At 35.4% G+C, this 23,475-nt stretch overlaps 1 protein-coding gene across 1 annotated transcript; it reads left to right on the top strand.

Annotated features, from left to right (window-relative positions):
* Positions 1–211: 211 nt before the first annotated feature.
* LOC142337498 (NADPH-dependent 3-demethoxyubiquinone 3-hydroxylase, mitochondrial-like) lies at positions 212–23,393 on the top strand. Its single transcript, XM_075386771.1, has 7 exons — positions 212–351; positions 4,204–4,497; positions 15,630–15,744; positions 16,099–16,183; positions 18,346–18,409; positions 18,478–18,546; positions 23,086–23,393. The coding sequence occupies exons 1-7, from the start codon at positions 346–348 to the stop codon at positions 23,161–23,163; spliced, it is 711 nt and encodes a 236-aa protein (XP_075242886.1). The 5' UTR covers positions 212–345; the 3' UTR covers positions 23,164–23,393.
* The last annotated feature ends 82 nt before the right edge of the window (positions 23,394–23,475 follow it).

The following is a 23,475-nucleotide window of genomic DNA, read 5'->3' as shown; positions in this document are numbered from 1 at the left end:
GTGCTATGAGATAGAGGCGAATGCCATTAAAGTTTCCAAAGCAGAACCAGAATTTTTCTTATCACTCAATTTAAATTATTAAGTGAATGAATTAGATAAAGTCAACTTATCGAAATTCCACTGAATCATAATTTTGAATTGGGAAATTAAATTTAATGTTTTAAAGGTTGTTTGAAAAACATGTTGGTTACTTTTTTTAGCTGAGTCTGTACAAACCTCCACCCGTAAGTGCAGAAGTGAAGAGGAAAGAGGCTCTGGACAGGTTGAAGGCCGACAAGCGTCGATTGAGAGAGAAGAAAGAGCGAGCAGGAGACAAGAGATCCAGGAATTGGTGGACAAGTAACAATGAATGTAAGCTGCTATATTAAGGAATTAAGCATTCAGATGCTATTCAGGTTTTACCATACATAATGAATTAATATATGGCTTCAAAGGTGTAAGCTAACCAAAGCTAAATTGCGGTACTTGTGGTTTTTTACGAATCACAAAATTTGACTTGTGATATAAGATCAGATTAGAATAGATTTGAGTTTCCAAACGCTGTATAAAAATTACAATGCATTAGTACAATCAGCGTTTGAGAGACGTTCAAATAGGCCGGAAAATGTCGAGTGATGTCTCCTTTCAAGAACATTGAACAAAATGAAGCATAAACTGAAGAGCTAATTTACTGACCCGTACCAGGATTATTTAGAAAGTAATCTAATTTTATGTTAAAAAAGTTGGGGGTTCTGTTTCGCACTTAAAAGCTTTTCTAATTCAAACTTTTTAATGGCGTCGTTCGAAAAATAGTGTGGTGAGTCTTGTCTATGAACCCTGGAAAGCACCTTAATAAGTTCTTAGAGTTGTAGTTCCTGTGCGTTAAAAATTGTCAGGTCTTTGACCTTGGAAACGCTTTCAATTTTGCGAAGACCAAAAATAATTTTATGATTTTGGGACCAATTATTTTTTTAAAGTTCAGATAGATTTAAAGGGCCATACAATAAGACTCCATATTGAATAACTGGTGGAACATACGTTTTGTACGTGTGTTTTTCGACTGCAGAACTTTTTGAAACTGTAAAAAAATTGTTACACGTTTCAACTTTGTCATTTCTTCTATATAATCGGCACACGACAGTTTTTGGTCCAGAACACCCAAATGCTTCATCGTTTCTGTATTTATTATTGAAAAATTCTGAATTTTTATATACGCCTTGGGTTTTTAGATTTGATTTTCGAAAATTTACTTTAGTTATGATTAATATTCAGCTGGTTTTCCTGCATCCAGTCGCAGATTTTTTGAAGATCTCGTTCAATGCTTTGGTGCCCCTCTTTTAGAGAGCCATAGATTGAAGTATCATCCGCAAATAGGATTGTATACCAGCGGAAGATAATTGAAATATTTTAAAAAAAGGATGGGTCCTAGTACTGTATCTTGAAAAACACCGCGTTTCATGGCTCTTGTCTCTGATTAAAAATTTCCTATGGAAACAAAGTTATTTCTTTCATATAAATATGATTTCAATAGACTGAAAAATGGACCTTGAATTCAGATATTTCTAGTTTTCCTAATAATATATCTTTTTTGACAGTATCAAAGGGTTTGCTGAGGTGAAGAAATACACAATATAATGATTAACTATTGTTTATCTTATAGCGCATAGTTTTTACCATTTGAGCAATTGCATCGATAGTTGGTCGTTTGCTTCTGAGCCCATACTGATTAGGACTTAGACTTCTTATTTAAAAAAAAATATGACAACGCTCTTGAAATTCATTTTTTCAAACACTTTGCTAAGCACCGGCGAGAGATATTGTTCTGTAATTGTTTGGGTTTGTTTGGCAGCCACTCTTTTGAAAAGGTATTAGAAGTTTTTATTATTTCAGGAGAATACTTGAGATCAAAACATATACATAACGTCTTGCGGATCGCAGGATTTAACGTTTTCAGAATTACGTTACTGATTTCAAACATATCAGTAGATCATTTGTTATTCAGACCTTTTATTGTTTCATAAACTTCAGTGGGAGTAAAGTCTCAAGTACGATAGTAGCCTGAACATGCGTACTATATTTGAAGGAGTTTTGTCTGTGCTGCTGCCTTGCCATCTTTTGATCAAGCTTAAGAGTCATTCAGCTTACTTGGACTGTATTGACATAGTTTGAGACATTGGTCTATCTTAAATATGTTTGACCAGCTTGAACAAAGACTTTTTTAAATTTCATATTTTGAATTATGTGTGTAAAATAGATGATTTTGTAAACGTGTGTGTGTGTGTGTGTGTGTGTGCGTGTGTGTGTGTGTGTGTGTGTGTGTGTGTGTGCGTGTGTGCGTGTGTGTGTGTGTGTGTGTGTGTGTGTGTGCGTGTGTGTGTGTGTGTGTTTCATAAAAATTGTTCGCTTGACCGTTCAGAGCTTTCTGTTGATTTCACTTCTCTATTGACTTTTTTCACGTTTTTTTGAGTGATTTGAATTTCGCGCAGTCAGATATTAATTCGGTTGCTAAAAAACCGATTGCGAGTGATGGCCTCACATGTCCCGTGAAGTGTAGACGTTATTGTCAACGACTCATATTAGAGGGCGCTCTTCGAACCTCCATCATTTATACGTTTTTGTACCATAAATGTTTCTCTAGCCTATGCCCCCTTCTAAATTGTTTGCCTTGCCCGTCGTTATAGAAATTTTTCCCGACGCTATTAAGCTTATGTATTTTAGTTGCCCTCAAAAAATTTCAAAGCTATTATTGCAGACGTATTTTTTTTATTCGACTACTTTTGTTGACCTTTTTGTTCTAGTTTAGTCTAATGCTCGCTGGAGCGATACACTTTTAGAGATACTTTTTCACGCTGGACGTCTTGATGTAATTAATAGCCGCATTAGGTGAATGGGTATTATTAGGGCGCTCTCCTTTTATGCACTTCAAAGCATTTAAATTGTATAGGGGCGCGCTCTTTTTTTCTAACATCTCTTCGCACATTTTCGTGATTTTTGAAGTCAAATTAGAGAAGTCACGCCGGAAAAAGAAGTGGAGCGAAAAAGTGTGGGGTTTTTTCACTCTAATAATTAAGTAGAATGAGAAAATGTTGTATAACCCCCACCTATTCACCCATTCCCCCCTCCCCCCCCCCCTCCCCCTCAACCCACTCCCAGTCAACACTCTTCAACGTTGAGGTTTTGACGCCCTTCTTGTCCAGTCCTCCCAATACTATCACCTTTCAGTTGCCTCCACCCCCCGGAAAAACGCCTCCCCCCAATGCTAGCATCTCTGAGCCCCAGCTGGGTACTACCGAAGCGAACGGTTCCCCGATTGTTTGAGAGCAATTCGCCCGACGTTAGTCGGTTATGTTCGTTATTGGAGGCTGTTTATGGTTGCTTGTTGTTTTCAGTTGCTTCAAATCTTTGAGTTGTAATTCAGGACTTTTCTCGTTTTGCATAAGTCACCACTTTGATGCCTTACTCAGTTTTTAACTAGATGGATTTTTTGTTCTTTCGCCTAATGAATTACGAAATGCAGTGAATACTATCAATGACAAAAGAGCCAAATCAAAAGAAACTGAGATACCGATAAAGCGCGGTCATTAAATCATTGTGGATTAGTTTATCAAAATTTGTTTGAGTGGTTGCGCACTCTCCGTTTTTTTTAGAATTCGCTTTACCTTTTGATCTCGTTTTTGTTTTAATTATGCCACGATTTTCACGTTTAAACTATGACTTACCTCACTTTTTCAACTGAATGGATTTTCAAATTTTCATTGAATTGTCGAAAAATTCTGTCAATTTCTATTTTCTGTTTCAATCCCGATACCATTTATAGCGAATGATGAAAAGGTTTCTAATTTACTTAATTGTTGAATTTACATGTATTGGTGATAATTTGAAGTTTGAAGTAATTATTTTTGTATTGTGGTATGTTACCCCCATTACGGTATGTATACCATAATTTTTAAGGGGTATATATTGCGAGCCCCCCCCCCCCCCCCCTGGCGTTTAATGACTTGTCCATGCTTGACTTCTTTTTTATGGGTGATCTAAATTGCTCTCGTTCCAAAATTTAAGCATGTTGCTAATAAAAAAAAGCAATTTTATCGCGATAGCAAAGCCTCCCCAATCAGTTAATTTTGCACACTCATAAAAATGATGTAAGCTGCAATCTCCTCTGAATAAAATTGCCCCGCCTGTCGTTCGAGAACAATTCATCGGAGGTTAGTCAGTTTGTTTTAGATTAGCAAACGCTGTGTGCTCTGCAGAAGAGCTTTCGTTTCAAGATGCATCACAACAAAAGAGATCCTTGCATTTCAAACACGCAACAGTTCAACAGAAGCTGAGCAAACATTGTCAACCGGAAGTGTACGTGAAAAGTTGACCCTGGATTCGTGTGAACGGAGGCGAAAGAGGCGTGAAGTACTGGACAAGATTCTAAGAGTTGATCACGCGGGTGAAATTGGAGCTAATTTTATATATAAAGGTCAATTGAGGGCATTGGGCAAAGACTCTTCAGCCGCTTCGGTTATTCAGGTCAGTTATTTGCGAAGTGACAGCTATAATTAATTTCATGAATTTTTGACAATTTTTTTGTACGTGTATATAGCTTAGAGGTGTAGCTTTTTACTCTTTATGGCTCTCAAAGAAAACATTTGGTTGCTTTTATTTTGCGTATTTTTTCGATGTGATTATCTTCTGAAAAGACTAGAAAATTTTAATTTCATTAGTTTTAAATTAACGAGTGGCAAGTATGTAATGTTCCTATCATAAAGTAGTCAGAATTGATTTTCATGGAACTTGATTAGGGAGTGGGGAAAACTATTAAGAAAAGGGTTGAGTGGATAGCGGTAAAACAGCGCTACTTTGATTTTGGTTCTATTTTTTTTTATTAAGGTGATACCAGTGTAACTTATAAGCAAACTCAACCAATGAGCTCATATCATTGACAAGGATAATGCATCAAATAAAAAAGCAGTGTCCTTATGATTTTTATGCAAAATATTCACTTTGTCATGTACTTTTTCTCCCGTCTTTTTAATTGTTCTCGAACGGAGTTTTAAAGCAATTATTGCAAACAATGTGTTGGCCTTTTTTATGCAAACTTTTTGCTTGACCGGTTTAACTTTTCGCGTGACTTTTCCGCCCTTGACTTTTTGCGTTTTGACCGATCTAAATTTCGCTCTACTTCAACGTTTTAAGCAGCTGAACTCAATTAGCGGCAGTTCACTACTGAAAGTCAAATGAAAAGCCCCGAAATTGGTGTCATTTTTACTTAAAATTTTGTTAGTATTTATAGTGGTATATAATGACGTCATGTGAAGCCCATTCTCTCATTTGAATTTAGTTAGCCTCTCCCCATCACCGACTGAAACAGGCTGCAATAGATTTGCACTCCCACTAGTCGTTCCAGAGCAATTTATCCGACGTTAGTCGGTTATGCTAGACTTGGTTTTTCGAGTATCGTGATCAATTTTTAATTTGCTTTCATCCACAATTTTGAGCAGATTGATTTTTTATCTTTTCATAGCTGCGAAGCGGTAATCTGAGAGTAGCTATATTGCGGTAACCTTGCTTATGACTCGGAGAAAAAATACCATTGACGTAATTGCTAAAATGCTAGTAAAAAAGGATGCAAAAGTCATTGCTGCATTATGGTCGTTATGACGTTTTTGATATTATGGTAGCTATAGGGCGTTTTTGTGATAAAATTCGCTGGTTTTAACTGTTATGGTGATTTTGGCAAGTTTTCATGAGTTCATACCAGATATTTTTTAGTTTCCGTTTTCCAATTAGGATTAAGTGTCAATCATACATATTTCTTTTTGATTTGTGTGAGGTTGGGATTTACTCGTGCTTTGTTAATTTTCGCGGTGTTTTATGTTCACATCACAGACATTAACTTTTTTTTGGCTTATTTTGCAAATAACTGTAGTTTGCTATATTTTGCAAAAAATAACTTTAATTTATGAACAAAATTGACAATTCTAGAAAATAACTATGATTTATGAACGAAATTGACAAAATTCACAAAATTGAAAATTTGTGGACAAAATTGACAATTATCAGCTTTCTTCCAATATTCAACGTTTGTAGTGATCCTTGTGTTGTTTTTCAATTTTTAAAAATTAGTCGAAGTTTTGTGGCGTTTCAGTGTGCTTTTTAGATGCTTATAGATGGTGATTTTTTAATTGCTCTTGAACGCAGTTCATAGCAATTATAAGTAAACGTGTGTGTCTTTTTTTTATGCAAAATTTTCGCTTGACGGTTTTGACTTTTCGAGTGACTTTTACGCCCTTGACTTTTTGAATTTCGCGTGATCTAAAATTCTCTCTCAATCACAATTTCAAGCAGCTGAACTCAATTGGCGGCAATTTAATACTAAAAGTCAAAAAAAAAATGCGCCGAAACTGGTGTCATTTTTTTTACTTTAAATCTTAATAGTGGTGTATGTTAACCTCTAATGTGGTTATTTGATGCCCACTATAGAACTTCTTAGTCCCATTTAGGCCTACCCCTCCCCCCCCCCCACCGACTGAAGCAGGCTGCAATTGATTAGAGCTCCCACTAGTCGTTCAAGAGCAATTCTTCCGACGTTTAGTCGGTTATGTTCTATTTTTAAAGTTCTCTGCCTATTTTCTGTTGTTCTTTGAAGTAGTTTTCCCTGTCCAGTTTTTATTTTTTTCTAACCCCTTTCAAGGTCATTGAAGTGCTCCTGTGCAATGAAGGCATATAATTTAAAAGCATTTCGACTGAAATGATTTAATCAGTTCGTGTCGGAGGGTTTAGTTATTTAAGCACGTATTATTCCATTGATTGTTTTTAAGTTGGTATTGTAGGTTTCATCGGTAACTACAACTCAATCCTGTGTTCTACGGCTCCGCGGACCGTTCGCTGCTTTTTTTGTCAATCTTCAGGCTACGTTTTGCTTTGCCGAATTAAGTTTAGTTATCGAATCCTGTTAAATTAAGATTTTTTGTCGAATCATGTCGAAATAAAATCAGTTCTCGCAAAAAGGGGACGTGTTTTCTGTTAGTTTTTCTTACAGTTTTGTGTTGTATTTTGCCGATGCTTGAGTTTCTATCTTTTCGTGTCATCTTAGTTTGTCTTTGATATGTTTTTTTTTATTTTAATTGACCCGTGTGCGTGAGATTCGCCCATAATATGGGCCACATTGTGGTGTGAAATACAATACAGACTGCGTTTGTTATCAACTGGATGCTAAATTCGAATACATTGAGCCTTTTATTCGAATCATTTTTGTGCCTTGTACTGTCCTGTGGCCATTTTTAAGCGGTTATATATCGGTTGGGGCCTTCAAAAGGGTATATAAACCTAGATATGTAGCCAAGAGTGTGAAATGAACACCATAATTGAAGAGAAAGAATTTGGAGAACTTGATCAACGTTTTTGCACTTCAAAACACACAACGTTGTTCTCTTTTGTCTGTACTAACTGATTGTGATTTTAACTAATGGCCAGTAAAGCAGCCAAAGTTGAACAGTCATCCGAAACCGAGATCAACAATAGAAATGGAATAAAGCCATAAAGCCAACTTTTTAGTCTTAGTTACCAGGTCTTATACTACTCCTTGCATCCTATCATGAGCGTGCTGAACCACGAAATCCAATCGTAATAGCGAGTTTTTTGTCTTTTTTGAATTGTATTGGGGCGCTGTTTTTTACGACTCGAAGAGGAGTTTTGGAGAAATCCTTTTTTATCAGTTTTATTGGAGTGATTTGTGAAGCGGAAAATGAAACGCGTGAAAAAAATTGGAGTCATTTTGGTGCTGAACAAAAGTAAAGAGCGGGAGAGCGATTTCTCGCTCCACTATTTTTGAGGGAGCGAGAAATTGATGTGTGAAAAATTTTTCTTTAAGCAAGTGAAATTTTTTTTGTTCACGTGCGGCTTTTAAAAGCAGTTTTTTTGCAACTTTTGATGGTTATGAGGTTTGATTATGATATTGTATTAGGTTTAGGCTTGTTTTGATAGGAATTGTAGGGTTCAAGTGGTAAGTTTGAGTTAAATGCTAATTTGGAGGTTTTTGATCAGTTTTGCTGATTTTTAGACGAAATTTAATGATTTTTTGCCTGTTTTTTTGTTTTACTGCTGTTATAAAACTGATGGTATAAAATATTTTTTTAGGAAAAATGACAGAAAAATTGAGAAATTTTACACCATTTTTCTTGTTTTTTTGCAATTTTTCTTTTTTTTTAAATCTTATACAAGTTTCTTAGCCTATTATGACGTGCCCATTGTTTTGCGAGCTTTTCATTGCTCTAATTGGAAAGGAATTTTATTCTGCTTTATGTTTCCTTTTACTATTAAAAAAAACTCATTAAGTTTTTTTAGTTCTTTTGTTCAATTTGTTTTTGAATGCTGTTTCTATTCTTCCTTAATTTTTTATAGCATTTGTGGAGGTTTAGGCTTCACAATAGTTGTTGTAGTGTTTTAGTCAAAATTATGGGCAATTTTCTCCTTCGTCGTCTCCGGAGTTCATCCTGCTATGTTTTTTTAAGATGTGTTCACATATTTTTCAATGACTTTGATCTTTCAAAACGGGATAAACACGTAAAGCCCACCGGGCATTAAGTTTCATTAGAGGCCCAAAGTAGGCTTTAGCAGTAGTCCTTCAAGTGCTTACAGTTGTGCAGCTGCTGGGATGGCCTTAATTTAAGGTTAAAAGGTCATTTTTAGGAGTTTTTGGGCTCGAAATGTCGCAATTTTTCATGTTTTTTTGTGATTTTTTGAGTTTTTTGTTTGATTAATTTTAGGTTGAAGTTTTCGAAAAACGATGAAAGTGTTTTGCGAGGCAAAATTAATTGTTAAAGCCATTTTATGAGCTATATGTTTTGGTACTACAAATACAAACAAGCAAAATTCGTCATTTTGTTGAGTTTTTCCAGCTTCAGGCGCCAGGAAATGTCCTTTGTGTTTTGATAATAGATCACTCCATATTTTCTAGTAATAAAGGATTGCTTTCAACATTTTAATGTCTCGAAATTCGGCATTTTTCTGATAAAGGCTGCAATTTTTTCAAGGTTTCCTAAAGTTTTTTTTTCCAATTTTTGATATTTGTCCATTCTCAAGTGACAGAAAACCTAATCCAAGGTCCGATAAAAAGTCACTTTATGGATGTTAGTTTCAGTTGGATTTGCTTTAGACAATTTAACATTTCGAATTTTAGAAATTTTTTGATAAAATTTGCAATTTTTTAAGTTTTTCAAACCTTTTGTCTTTTATTCAGTTTATTTTTGCCTCGGTAGCCAGCTAACCTCATCCGGGGTTTGATAGTATGTTATCAGATAGATGCTAGTGGGCAATTGAACGGTTTTCAACATTTTAATAGAACGAATTTCTACTTGTCGAAATTTGAGATTTTTTTAATGATTTTAATTGTAATGGTAATGGATTGCCATAATTATAATAATAATGGAGATTTTTTTAATAATAATGGATAGCCTCTAGAGACACAGAAATGATTCTGAAGATATTAGTATCACGGTTTTCAGAAAAATTTCATTAAAGTTTGCAATTGATTTAATTTTTTTTCTTTTGCTCATTTTTGAGTTAATCGATCTTCAAGGACCAAAGAATTTTTTTCAGGTCATGCAGATATATTACTGGAACGATTTCAAAAACAAAAATTGTTTTTAAACATGTTTTTGAAATAGATATATTTAAAGGCATGAAATTTTGCCAAGGGGGTAATTTTGCCTATATGTTTTGGCACTACAAATACAAACAAGCAAAATGATACTAATTTTTGCAATTTTCAAGTTTTTTGAAAGTTTTCGTCATTTTGTTGAGTTTTTCCAGCTTCAGGTGCCAGGAAATGTCCTTTGTGTTTTGATAATAGATCACTCCATATTTTCGATTAATAATGGATTGCTTTCAACATTTTAATTTCTCGAAATTCGGCATTTTTCTGATAAAGGCTGCAATTTTTTCAAGGTAAAGTTTTTTTTTTCCAATTTTTGATATTTGTCCATTCTCAAGTGACAGAAAACCTAATCCAAGGTCCGATAAAAAGTCACTGCAAGGATGTTAGTTTCAGTTGGATTTGCTTTAGACAATTTAACATTTCGAATTTTAGAAATTTTTTGATAAAATTTGCAATTTTTTTTTTAAGTTTTTCAAATCTTTTGTCTTTATAATGATTTAATTGATGATTTTAATGATTTTAATTATAATAGTAATGATTTTAATTATAATTATAGTGGATAGCCATAATTATAATAATAATGGAGATTTTTTAATAATAATGGATAGCCTCTAGAGACACAGAAATGATTCTGAAGATATTACTATCACGCTTTTCAGCAAAATTTCATTAAAGTTTGCAATTGATTTAATTTTTTATTTCTTTTGCTCATTTTTGAGTTAATCGATCTTCAAGGGCCAATGAATTTTTTTCAGGTCATGCAGATATATTACTGGAACGATTTCAAAAGCAAAAATTGGTCTTGAACATGTTTTTGAAATAGATATATTTAAAGGCATGAAATTTTGTCTAAGGGGTAAAAGCTTCAAGAGTTTTAGTAATGAGTATATTTTTGTTTAGTTTGTTTGATTGTTTTAGTTTCTCAATTTTTTGAGATGATTTTTGTGTTTCAGCTGGCATTGTTCAATTGATCTGCTGGTCAGGTAGAGTACTTCTAAGGTTTTCGTCTTACCCTGACTTCTTGGAATTTACTTTTTCAATGACTTCGGTGACTTCTGCTACATTGCAGCTAAAATTTGTGTTCGTGACGTCATTTCTGCGTTTAGGTCAATTGCGTGACACCTCACTCAACAAAATGGCTTCTGAACTCACTTATTGAACTTTAAATTTTACGAACATTTACTAGTTAAAGATCAATAGTGAGCATCTACGTAGTGCCAAACGTATGTGCCCTAATTGTTGATTTTTAGAGTCTTGAGTTTTTGATTTCGAATATCTGTTCTGAAAAAGCTCTATTAGGGCTTTTTCCTTATAGAGTGTATGTGTCATAAAAATGACAATCCGAGTCTAACCCAAAAAGTCTAGTGGTCTATTAAAGGACTCGCGGTCAATCTTTCTATCTTATTTCCTCAGTTGTTTCAATTCATGGGAGGCCACAAACGTCTATCGCGGCTATTTTCCGGCAATCATTGCCGGCTATGTTTAATAGAACTTTCGTACTGTCTTTGAGGTTTTAAAAAAATTGCTGCTCATTAAGTTTTAAGTGTAGTTTGTGTTATTATTTCTCAATTGAATTGGGCGAAATTTGAGGCATTTTTGTCGCAGAAGTTTTACTTTAATGTCTGAGTTTGAGTGATTCTCTATCCCAATTTTTGCACAATCTAAATCGCTTTTTGAGTATTTTTTTCGGCAGATAAATTAAATTTGAGACACTTTTCTATTGAAAATCAAATAAAAATGCGCGTATAGTAAAGTTGCCCCCACCGCACGCTTAATTAAGCTGCAACTAACTCCCATTCCGCTCCGACCCAAACTTGAAACAGTTTGTTATAGAATACAGGCCTTGTACGCCATATTTATAAATCAACCAAAGAAATTTCGCACAAAAATCAAACTTTTATAGTACATATTTGATCTGCACTGGTTGAGACGCAATTGCATTTGAAAACCATAACGCTGAAACTCATCCATTCACAGTGGATAGTACAATAACACAAAATAGCTCCTTAGAGACGTGTGCACAAGACAAAGAAACCTTAGGCTCAATAGTTCATACAGAACCAATGGATACAAATCAACATTACTCGCAATGTTTTCTTACACAATAAAAACCAAATCTCTTGTTGAAACAACTAGTAACTAATAGAATCATTAACAACGAAATATTTCAACAGAACTCCTCGAATAACAAACCAAAACCTAAATAATACTTTAGCCCAATAACCAAATACACCGCTACCGCGATTGCAAAGGCAGAACTCAGTTCATTTTAATGCTCAACTGATCATACTAAACACATCACAACAGCGCCATGAGACATAAATTAATCAACAAACCGTACAAATGATGGTCCAACCACTTTTAACTCTCGCTAGGCATTTCACTCACCAAAATAATCAGGCAATCACAAATTCCCCAACGCAATATCTACAAGCAGCTTCAACGCAAACATCTGTCGTGAGACGAAATAGTGAGAAGCACACTTTTAGATGAACTTTTTTGTGTTAGTTCCAATCAGTTCTAATGCTGATTGCTGATGATACTACTTCATGCATCCTACCTATCATTATGAAATAGGAGCGTGCCGAACCTCTTAATAGCGCGCTTTTTGCCATTAATTGTAAAACTATCAATTCTTGTTTCAATCCCTATCGGGATCTTAGGAATCAATGGCAGCTTTTTGTCTAGCCATCTGCCGGTTTTCAAGTTCTTTTCCCTCTTTTCTTAGCTCTATCATTGATAGCTCTGCCTCCATTTGGTTTTATTTACTCATCAGATTAATCAGGATGAATCGATGTTGATGAATAGATCTTTATATGATTTCAGTTAAGAGGCTTCATTTCATTTTCTCAGTTCTGATATTTCAAGTTCTAAAACGTTAAAAAATTTGCTATCATTAAAAAATTTAACGGCATTTAAAAAGTTGTTTTTGATTGTTGAATAAAACTTGCGTGCTGTCTGAAGTTTTAAAAATTTTTTGCTGCTCATTTAAGATTAAAATGCAGTTTGTTGTTGTTGTTATTAATTGTTGTAATTTAAGTCGCTTCCTACCCATTGCCACTAAACCGCATGCCGCTCCAACCCATCGAATCGATCGACGGGAAGTCGTTCAAGAGCCTTTCGTCAGCTATGGTTGAGTTGTTTAGAAAAACTTTGAAATACATTTTTTGTATTTTTTTGGCTGTTTATCATCACGTTTTTCTATTAACTGATAATCTAATGATTTACAGTCTACTCTTCGTGTAAGTAGATCAAGCTATGTAACTTCTGTTTTTTTACCTGGCTTCTCCCTCTCTATTTTTCTACGTTATAGTAGTGGTAGTAGTAGTATTAGTAAAAGACTTCAATTGACCAATTGATGGATTTTAATACAATATATCAGAAAGATCTATGCATATGGTACAAACAAGAAAATTTAACTATAGCTATTACAACTAAGGGAAAAAAATTAATTACAAAAATTTTAGAACGGCAAAGGGCACAACGGCATTTAATGGACCAACTACAGGTCACGTTCGGATTAAACTTTGAGTCAGGCAGTGTGGAGAAAAAAGTTTTCAGTAAAACTTTGTAGTTGGCTGGTGGCCTCAGGATGTTGAAGTTACCAGTGTCGCTGAAGTCGTTCTCATAGATTTGTACCCGCTTAAAAATGATTTAGCTGTCAGCTGCTTTTTCGTGGGGCTCACTACAATATGATCATGAGAGTTAGTTCGAAGCATTTTAGAATATGTCTTGATAGAGAAGAAGTCCTCGAATTTTATGCACGTATTGCCCAAAACAATGGAAATAAAGAAGCAAGTTCACGTTCAATCAGTTGATAGCATATCGGAGTATTATTTGACGCACGAGGAAGTGTGTTGTAGTCATTCCTTCCATAGCACCAGCGTAAACCCTTCCAATAAAAATTTTCTAATCTAAGATGGCTAATATCAGGAAACCACTCTTGAGAACCATAAAGCAGAATTGACAGAACATAGGCAGAATATAAATTATGCTTGACGCTGTTCGGTAAGCTGTGAGGCACATTATGTCGAAGATAATTAAAACTTCTTGAGCTTTCGCTAGCTTGGTCCTCACATGAGTACTCCACTTTAAGTTACTCGAGATTTCTATGCCTAAGTCACTTGTTTTGTCAACTTTTCGTATCAAATTGGACCCAATACTCAAACAACTATCGCACTTTTCAGATACTTGAAGATACACACATTTGTCAACGTTGAAGGTAAGATCATTATCGGCAGCCCAAGTAAATAGCTTATCAAGGTCTTCCTGGCATTTGTTAAACATGTCTTCTCCCGCACATGCCAACTTTGTGTCGTCTGCAAAGCAGAAACAACTTGAGACTTCCGGTAAGGACAGCATGTCGTCAATATACACAAGAAACAGCAACGGTCCTAAGACACTGCCTTGAGGAACTCCACTAGTAACCATGATTTCATCTGATAAAGTCCCATTGACATTTACTCGTTGCCATCTATCACTTAAGTAGGAAAAAATAAGTTTTAAAAAATTGTTATCAAGGCCATATAAAGCTAACCTGTCAAGCAAAATAGCATGGTTAACGGTGTCAAAAGCCTTAGCAAAGTCCAGGTAAATCAAGACTTGCTCGACGTTATCGTCAAAATTGGAATACACCTCGTCCAAGTAAATAATCAAGTGAGTTATTGTTGAATGTTCTCTTCGGAATCCACGTTGACAACTGTTCAATTTGTATCGTAGTCGCGAGTAAAGAAAATCAAAAATAAGCTTTTCCCATAAGTACATGGTAAATACATGTGAACCATTGGTAAGTACATGTGAACCACACTAAATTATCTGACTCTGCTTGAAGTTACTGAGAAATTTTGGCGTTTATCGAGAACGGCGAAGCAGATCGAGGTGTTAAGCCAAAATTTCAAAGATGTGACTTCTACAGAGTCACGTAACCTTACTGTGTTCACGGATGTCAACTTCTGGCTAAGCAAATATAACTTCTGGCATTTGACTTCTTGTACTGCAGTCTTTGGCTTTTTTAAATTGCTCTTGAACGAAGTTCATATCAGTTATTGTAATTGTATATGTCTTTTTACGACTCGAAGAGGAGTATTGAGATTCTACAGTTTTTTTTTAGCAGAAAGCAAGTTTGTTCATGACTTGAATTTTGACTTCTTTCTGTTCGAACATTTACCTCCGTTTTTGATTGTTGACTTCTGTTTTCGAACATTGGACTTTAACAGTAGCGTCGTTTGTAATGTATAGTAATTAGGAACTGCTGGTAATGCTCAAGGTGAAGAGGTCATTTTAAGATTTTTTGTTTTGTTCCTATATAAGTCACCCCTAACTAAAACTACACCGGACAAACCCCCCCCCCCCCCAACACCTACCCCCCATCACCTACTACCCCCTCCCTTCACCTAGCTACCCCCACCTACCCCCCAACTACCCCAGCACTACCCACCTCCCCAACCTATCTATCCACCCACCCCACCTAGCTCCCCCGCACCTAAAAAATTGTAGGCATTTTGAAAACACTTTAATGTGGTTTGTTGGGCTACTTTTGTTTTTTTTTCTCATGTCTATTTTGATGTTCTGATTTCGGTAAGGTTAGGTTAGATTAGAGAATATAATGCACGATGATTCGAGTCGTTTCCGGTATTCTACCGGCTGTTTTTTCATGCAAAATTTTCGCTTGACAATTTTGACTTTTCGAGTGACTTTTACGCCCTCAATCACAATTTCAAGCAGCTGAATTCAATTGGCGGAATAATACTAAAAGTCAAATGAAAAGTGCGCCGAAACTGGTGCCATTTTTTACATTAAATCTTAATAGTGGTATATGTTAACCTCTAATGTGGTTATTTGAATCCCACTATTGGACTTAGTCCCATTTAAGCTCCCCGCCCTCCCTCTCCCCCCCCCCCCCCCGACTGAAGCAGGCTGCAATTGATTAGAGTTCCCACTAGTCGTTCGAGAGCAATTCTTCTGACGTTAGTCAAGTATGCACGTGTGTTTTATATGTTTATAGGATATGTGGAGTCACGAACAGAAGCACCTGAATATACTTGAGCAGCTCATGCCTAAAGAGAGAACTCGTCCAAGTTTGTTGCGACCGCTGTGGCAATGCGCCGGATACACATTAGGTTACTTCTGTTTCTTTATGAACTCCCAGATGTTCATCGTATGTGTTCACCAGTAATTAATTAATTGAAAAACGTGATAGAAATTGGATATTTAAGCAAAAGATTTTGCTTGAATTATGAAGAGGCCAATTTCAAGTTGAGACTTTCATTTTCATGGCATATTAGTGGTTGACAATTTCACAAAAATTGCCAGTTTCAATTAGTTGTTTGCAATAATATTCTCTTTCTGTTCGCCTGAGCGAACTCGTAAGGCACTCTTATTATAAATTCATGAATATTGGGACTGGATGGGGATTATTTGCTTTACAAATTCACCACTTCTAAAGCGGCTTGAAAACTTTGACATCATTTTAGGCGTTGCTTCGGGTCTGATGGGAGAAAAAGCTGCCATGGCCTGTACTGATGCTGTCGAAGAAGCTATTGTTGACCACTATAACGAGTTAGTATTCAGAGTCAAAACATCACATTGTTGTCCACTGAAAACAAAAATCACCGAGACGTTGAGTGTGTTATTAACTGCTCTCGAACGAAGTTAAGCATTCGTTTAAGGAAAAATTTATGCGTCAATCTATTTGATTTTTGCATTGAATTAATTCACTCCGGTATCAATCAAGGCGGAATTTATAAACCTCTTCAGAGACAAAAAAGAGAACTAAGGAGGCTACTGATAATGAATCGAGCTACTGGTCACTGCTGTTAAAATGAATCTAGCCAGTTCAATCAATTTCTTCGAAGCCAAATTTTTTTGGGAGTAGAATTTAAGTGCATTGCAAGTTCATCAATTCAACTGAGTTCGCTGCCTGTTCCTCAGGCCAAGCATGTCGGCTTGGCAACTATTTTTGAAGAATTTGATTAGTCAAGATTTCTTGAAAATATGTGTTGTTAATAGCCGCCGTCAGCCTCTCAAACGGCTATTATTTAGGAGCTCTCCTTTTTTCACAATTCAAAGAATTTTAATTGTATTGGGGTGCTGTCTTTTTTCTAACATCTCTACACATTTTCGCAATTTTTGAAGTCAAATTAGAGAAGTAATTTTGGTCACGCCGAAACAAGAAGTGGAAGGCAAAAGTGTGGTTTTGTGGAGTGATATTTTTTCACTCTAATGTTGAAGTAGAATGAGAAAATGGTGTTTGAACAAAAATTCGCTTTCTCGCTAGTGGTCTTTTTGTTCACATGCGGCAATTTCACTTTGATTTTTTAGTTTTTTTTCGCTTTTTTGGATCGGATTTTTTTCTAAATGGTCTTCCCAATCCATTCATAGTTCGCTCTAGGCCTAGTTTTTTGTTTGAACCAAATTTCCATTTCTCGCTAATGTTTTTTTGTTCACATGCGGCATTTTGACATTGATTTTCTGTTTTTCTTATCTGGTTTTTTAGAAATGGTTTTCCCAATTCACTCATTGTGCGTTCTAGGTCTAGTTTTTTGTTTAGTCAATGAAAATTCTTTGAATTGTACATCAGGACTTGTCCTGCTATGTTTTTTAATTCGCTTTACCTTTTGATCTTGTTTTTCGTTTTACATAAGTCACGATTTTCACGTTTGACTTCTGACTAACTTCACTCACTGTTTCAACTGAATGGATTCTAAATTATTTCATGCATTGAATTGCGCAATCTAGTGAATGCGGTCAAAGTCAAAAGAGCACAATCAAAAGGGACGAACCGGTAAAGCCCTGTCATTAAGTCCTTGAGAAATAGGTTATCAAAGTTCTTTAGAGTGTTTGCTGGCTGATATCGGTATAAAGCTTATTAGCTTTCAGTTTAGAAGCTGTATTAATTTTAGTTTTAGAATCTAACTGAAACTGCACGCCAAATTAGAAGACTTTTTGACACTAAAAAAACAGAAAAAAATCAGTCAATTTGTCTTTTTTTTATAGCTGCGAAGCTGTAAGCTGAGCGTAGCTATATTGCGGTGCTCTTGGTTTTTTTTGTTTCGTCGTCTGACGCTCTTTTTTCGTTTTACATTTGTTCACACAGCAAAGCTGAAAAAGTCAAATTTTCTGAATGACTTCTTCCTCTCACTAACGGCATTTGCGCGCGTGACGTCATTTCTCACTCGTTTTTGCAAAGTTTTTAGGTTATTTGCGTGATTAGGTTTTGATCATACGTGACTTACCTCACTCAATAAAATGACTTTTGCACTTTAAAACTTAAGTTTAATTTGAATTAGTTTAAGGTCAAAGGAACTCATATGTGCAGTAAAGGTCCCTAATAAAAGGTTTCTGCGGAATGAATTTCAACAAGCTTAATTAATTTATCGCTGAATGTTTTTTACCTAGTTTTTTGAGCGGCGTCGATTTTTTTTTCAATTTAGATCTGTACCTGTTTCTATCTCTATTATATGGCACGCAGGTCTATTCTTTCGCAGCTATTCCGGCAATCTGCCCGCTATGTTCTGTTCCAATCATGATGTGCATCAAGTGCGTCAACGGCGGTTATTTTGCGGCAATCTGCGGGCTATGTTTGTTTTTGGAATCTACCAGGGTTGCTTTAGATAAGCTTCAAAACCACTGTTGCATAATATTACTGAAGCAAGATTTTTACAGTTTTTTTGAAGTTCCTGGGTGAATCAACTAAGAAATTTTGTTCTATTTCTTTTCAGCCAAATTAGAGTCCTGCTGGAGAAGCAAAACGAGAACGAGGATGATTATGAAGATATTGCTAAGGTGGGTTTTGTTGAAATTTGGAACGAGTACTTCAATTGACTGATAGAAGCACAGCAGCAATTTTTCAGATTTTGTCTAAAATGCGAGATGAAGAGCAGCACCACATGGATTTGAGCAAAGAACACAACTCAGAATCTGTAAGCTCGAATACATATTTCTGCAATCATGCCTTTACTCATTTTAAGCAAGCCTTCTGTGTCATGCCCTCAATTACTAAGATTAATATGATTAAGCTGTCTGAGTTATAAAATTATGAAGATATAGGAGTTATATTGGCAATTTACCAGTAAGGCTCTTATCGGAGTTAATTATCAATAGCCGTCGTAAGGCTCTCAACGGCTATTATTTAGGCGCTCTTCTTTTTTAGAACTTAGTTTTATTGTAAAAAAGAATTTTAATTGTATTGTTGCGCTGTCTTTTTTGAAGATCTGTTCACATTTTCCGGCTTTTTTCACGTCAGTGAGAAGTCAAATTAGAGTGGTGAGTTTGGGCACACTTAAATAGGAAAGGGGGCGAAAAATCAAGTAGGCTTGAGGCGTGACTTTTTTTCAAAATACCTTTCAAGTGGAGTGAGAAATTGGTGTTTGAACAATTTGGCGGTTTTTGAGATGATTTTTTTTCAGGTGCGTCAATTTTTCAGAGTTTTCTGTTTTCAGAGTTTCCTCTCCTTCAATGCTTTTAAGACGGTGCATATGTGTTCTAATTAATTGCTCTTGAACGAAGTTCATATCAATTATTGTGAACGTGTGTGTCTTTTTTATGCAAATTTTTTGCTTGACAATTTTGCGATTTTCTAGAACATACTTTGACTTCTCAAGTGACTTTTTCACGCTTTCGTTCTTCATTTTTGAGTGATCTCTATTGCCCCGAAGTAAAGCGTGTTGCTATTATAAATTCGATTGCAGAATAGCAGAGGTAAGTGATTCGTAGCGCAATGGTTAGTGCGTGTGGTTGTGGATCGGTAGGTCAATGGTTCGAATCCCGGCGGGGGAAAGGTTTTTGCACCCATAAAGAAAAATTGATCTGGGCTACAGCCCCTGAATGAAATTGCCTCGCCTGTCGTTCAAGAGCAATTCTTCCGACATTTGTCGGTTTATGTTTGTGTCTATTTTGCTTTGCTTGAATTCATTAAGGGGCAGCTAAAACTTTTTATGATTTTGCCACTCTATGTTGTCTTAAAATATTTCAGAATTTTAGTTTTTGCCGCCTTTTTTAAATTATCTGTTGTCTTATCACTTAGTATCATCAATGACAGGTCTGGTTGTTTGCTAAGGGTTGATTGTACTTTTTGATGTCTTATGAATTAATCTCATTGGGGACAGGTCTCTGATGCTGCTAGTAGGGGTTAAGTTTATCGATTTATTCGTTTTTCAAAGCTAGTGCTTTCTATGGCTTTGACACTAATTGTTTTTCAATAATTATCAATTTTTTTATTCTTATCGAGTTATTCTTTTCTCCTTTGTCGTCTTAACTCAGTCTCAATATCGACAGGTCTAATTAGTTGCTAAAAGGCTTCAATTAAAGCGATTCATTTCATCTCATAGCTATTGCTTTTTGTGACTTATACGCTCGTTCGTTTTTAAAAAAGTTTGGCGATTTTTTTTAGTTCTGCTAGTATTTGTTGTACTTATTCATTGCTCTCGAACGAAATTCATAGCAATTATTGTAAACGTGTGTGTCTTTTTTTATGCAACATTGTTTGCTTGATAGTTTTAGCCAAGAATAAGAGTCTGATGGCGCGGTTGGAAGTGCTTGGAGTCACGGTTTGGGAGGTCAATGGTTCGAATCCCGGACGGGAAAGGTTTTTGCACACATAAAAATGTTATCTAGGCTACAGCCCCTGAATTAACAGCTACAGCCTCGCCTGTTGTTCAAGAGCAATTCTTCCGACATTTGTCGGTTTATGTTTGCTGTCTTGTCACTTAATATCATTGATGACAGGTCGCAACGGTGGTCATTGAGGACTCAAATAATCGATGTGATTGCATCCTTCAGTAGCTATGCTTTTCTGTGACTTTTATACTAATTGTTTTCAAAAAGTTTTAGCGAGATTTATTTCGATTTGATTATTTTGGTCTTATTATTTAATATTATTAGTGAGAGCACTCATCAACATTTAATTACAGGTTGCTAATGAGAAATAGAGGAATATATGGCGGTTTGAGTTCACAGCAGTTGTTTTTTGTTGTAGATCCTGTCTTTTTAAAAAAGGTTGAGTTTTTAGTCTTGCTTGTTTTTGTTGTTCTGGTGTTGACTTTTGCGCTTCAAAACTCAAGTTTCATTTGAAATAATTTTATGTCAAAGGAGCTTTTTTTACGGTCCTTATAAAACGCATTCTGCGGAGTGAATTTTATCAATCCTTATCTTATCGCTAAATTTTTTTACATATTTTTTTAGCGGCGTCGATAGCTTTATCCACTTGTATCTATCTTTTGTTATCTGTATTATACGGCATGGAAGTATATTTCGCGGCTATTCCGGTAATCTGCTGGCTATGTTAGTTCTTTTTTTTGTTGACTAATTATTTGTGTCAGGTGTTGGTTGGGTAAGTGCTTTAGCAGAAATAATTAATGTTTTTCTCAAGAAGTGGTTGGGAAGTAGCTCTTCAGCATTTGTGGATAATTTTGTTCCAGATTTTTGTAGAGCTTCATCTTTCATTCTTTCCTCGGTTTTCTCTATGATTTTTTTGTTGATTGTATCATATGCTTTATCTGTTTTTGTTGCCAGATACTTTTCCCATGTTATTTTTCTGCTCTGATTTCAAAATGATTAGTATAATTAAGTAGTTTTTTTGTCATTTAGGGTTATCAATTTTATACTTGGAGTTGTTTCTGGAATCCTTTCGGTCGTTTCATACTTTGTCGAAAAAAGTTACCTTAGTTCACAGCTTGTTCAACATTTTGCGCCAAACTTTTAGGCTAGTTTCATTCTTGTTTCATTCCGCTCAAAATGCGTTTGAACAGCAGCTGCTCAGTATCGAAAAACTATATCAAAATAGAGAAGGGTTAAACCCCCATAAGTCTCTGTTTTAGATGTCCCTTGTACTTGAAGTGTGTTCTTATGAGTCTTAGTTACCATCTAGAATGCTTATTAGTATCGATACTAGCCCCGGTGTCCTCTCATTAAGAAACATGAGTATGCCTTACGAAATGAAATCAAAATAGTTTTGGCGTCAAAGATTTTATTGTACATGTGATTTCATTTTTTCTGTTCTTTCGATCCAAATCCTAGTTATCGGAAACAATGCCCTCATTAAGAACCAAGGATATACTTTTAATAGCCGCCGTCAGCCTCTCAAAGGCGAGTATTTAGTTTCTCTCGTTTTTTAATTCGCCCAACCTTTCGACGTTTTTCGTTTTACATAAGTCACGTTTGACTCCTTTCTGACCTCACTCACTGTTTCAACTGAATGGATTTTCAGTTCGTTCACCCAATGGATTGCGCAATGTAATGAATACGGTCCATATCAAAAGAGCGAAATCAAAAGAAACGGGATGAGCCTCGGTCATTGAGTAATAGTGCATTAGGTTATGAAAGTTCGTTAGAGCCATTGTGAACTGGCATTTGTATTAAGCTTAATAGCGTTCAGTTTAGAAGCTGAAATAAGTAGAAAAAATTGTCGATTTGTCTTTTTTCAATCCCAAGGTGCGTCAAGTGCTTCAATGGTGTTTTTTTCCGGAAATTTTCCGGTAGGTTTTGAAAAAGTCTCCTGAAAATTTGTGAGTTGGGTTCCTAAAGCAGATAGCTATAAAATGATATCACATGTTGGTTTACGGTGCTCATTATGTTAGTTAGGACAGGCCTGTTCTGAAAATGTCAACCAAAATATAGGTATCATAGTTGACAATAATTTTTAATATATGGGAACCGTTTTGTATTTTATTACCACTCTGAGAATCCGGCAATTTAGAAGCGATCAAACTTGCTTGGTGATTTAATGTCACGAAAGCTGCTAACCACATTGTAACATCTAGACAAGAAAATAAACCACTTTGTAACATTTAGACAAGAAAATAAACCACTTTGTAACATTTAGACAAGAAAATAAACCACTTTGTAACATTTAGACAAGAAAATAAACCACTTTGTAACATTTAGACAAGAAAATAAACCACTTTGTAACATTTAGACAAGAAAATAAACCACTTTGTAACATTTAGACAAGTAAATAAACCCCGTTGTAACATTTAGACAAGAAAATAAACCACTTTGTCACATCTAGACAAGAAAATAAACCACTCTGTAACATCAGACAAGAAATGTCCTATATCACGTTTTTCACTCGTGGTTCAAGGCGAAGTCAGAAATAGAAACGGGATAAACCCATAAAGCCCATTTTTAGATGCCGGGTACTTGAACTTTGTTCTCATAAGTTTTTGTTACTATCTATAATGCTTATTGGTATTGATACTAGACCCTGTATCCTCTCACTGAAAGACAGGAGGATGTTCAACTACGAAATGACATCAAAATAAATCGCACTTAAAATTGTTTTTGTTCAAAAATCAATTTTGTTGATATTTTATTTTCTTTGAATCAACGGCGGCTATTTTCCGGCAATCTGCCGGGTATGTTTTTCTATTGCATCTATTGATTTTAATTCAGCTTTTGTAACTTGTCAAATACCATTATGAGTAGTTCCATTGTTCAAAGTATGCGTTTTATGTGTGTTTTAGGCTCCCTTTTACTCTGTGATGAAAAATGTGATCAAGACGGGATGCAAAGTTGCCATTTTAACTGCAGAGAAAGTCTGACAACTGTTCAACAAATTAGAAGTTGTGTTGCACTTTCTTGTTTCTGACGGATTCGATGATGATAAAAATTGTTTCCAGGTGGACTCGCAAAAATGGAATTGAGCGAGTTCTGAACTATTAGTTGAGCTGAATTTACTATGATAGCGAATTCAAATGTTTCATATTTAGGAATCAAATATTTCCATTATTATAGATGGCGCGTTAATACAGATATATGGTTTTGTCAACGATATCTGATGTTTCTGTTTCTGAAGTAGTAAATTTGAGGGATAAGAAATTGATGTACAGAAAGTAAGGATCTTTGTTTGAATT

The sequence above is a fragment of the Convolutriloba macropyga genome, chromosome 4, assembly GCF_964194025.1.
Source record: "Convolutriloba macropyga chromosome 4, txConMacr16.3, whole genome shotgun sequence".
NCBI classification, from domain to species: Eukaryota; Metazoa; Xenacoelomorpha; order Acoela; family Convolutidae; genus Convolutriloba; species Convolutriloba macropyga.
Note: the sequence above shows the minus strand (reverse complement) of the source record. Positions and strands in the feature narration are given on the sequence as shown.

Excerpts from the sequence above, each read along its gene's own strand:
- LOC142337498 (XM_075386771.1), top strand. Across the intron at positions 4,498-15,629 it reads CAGCCGCTTCGGTTATTCAG|GATATGTGGAGTCACGAACA; the intron begins GTCAGTTATTTG and ends ATATGTTTATAG. Across the intron at positions 16,184-18,345 it reads ATTGTTGACCACTATAACGA|CCAAATTAGAGTCCTGCTGG; the intron begins GTTAGTATTCAG and ends ATTTCTTTTCAG.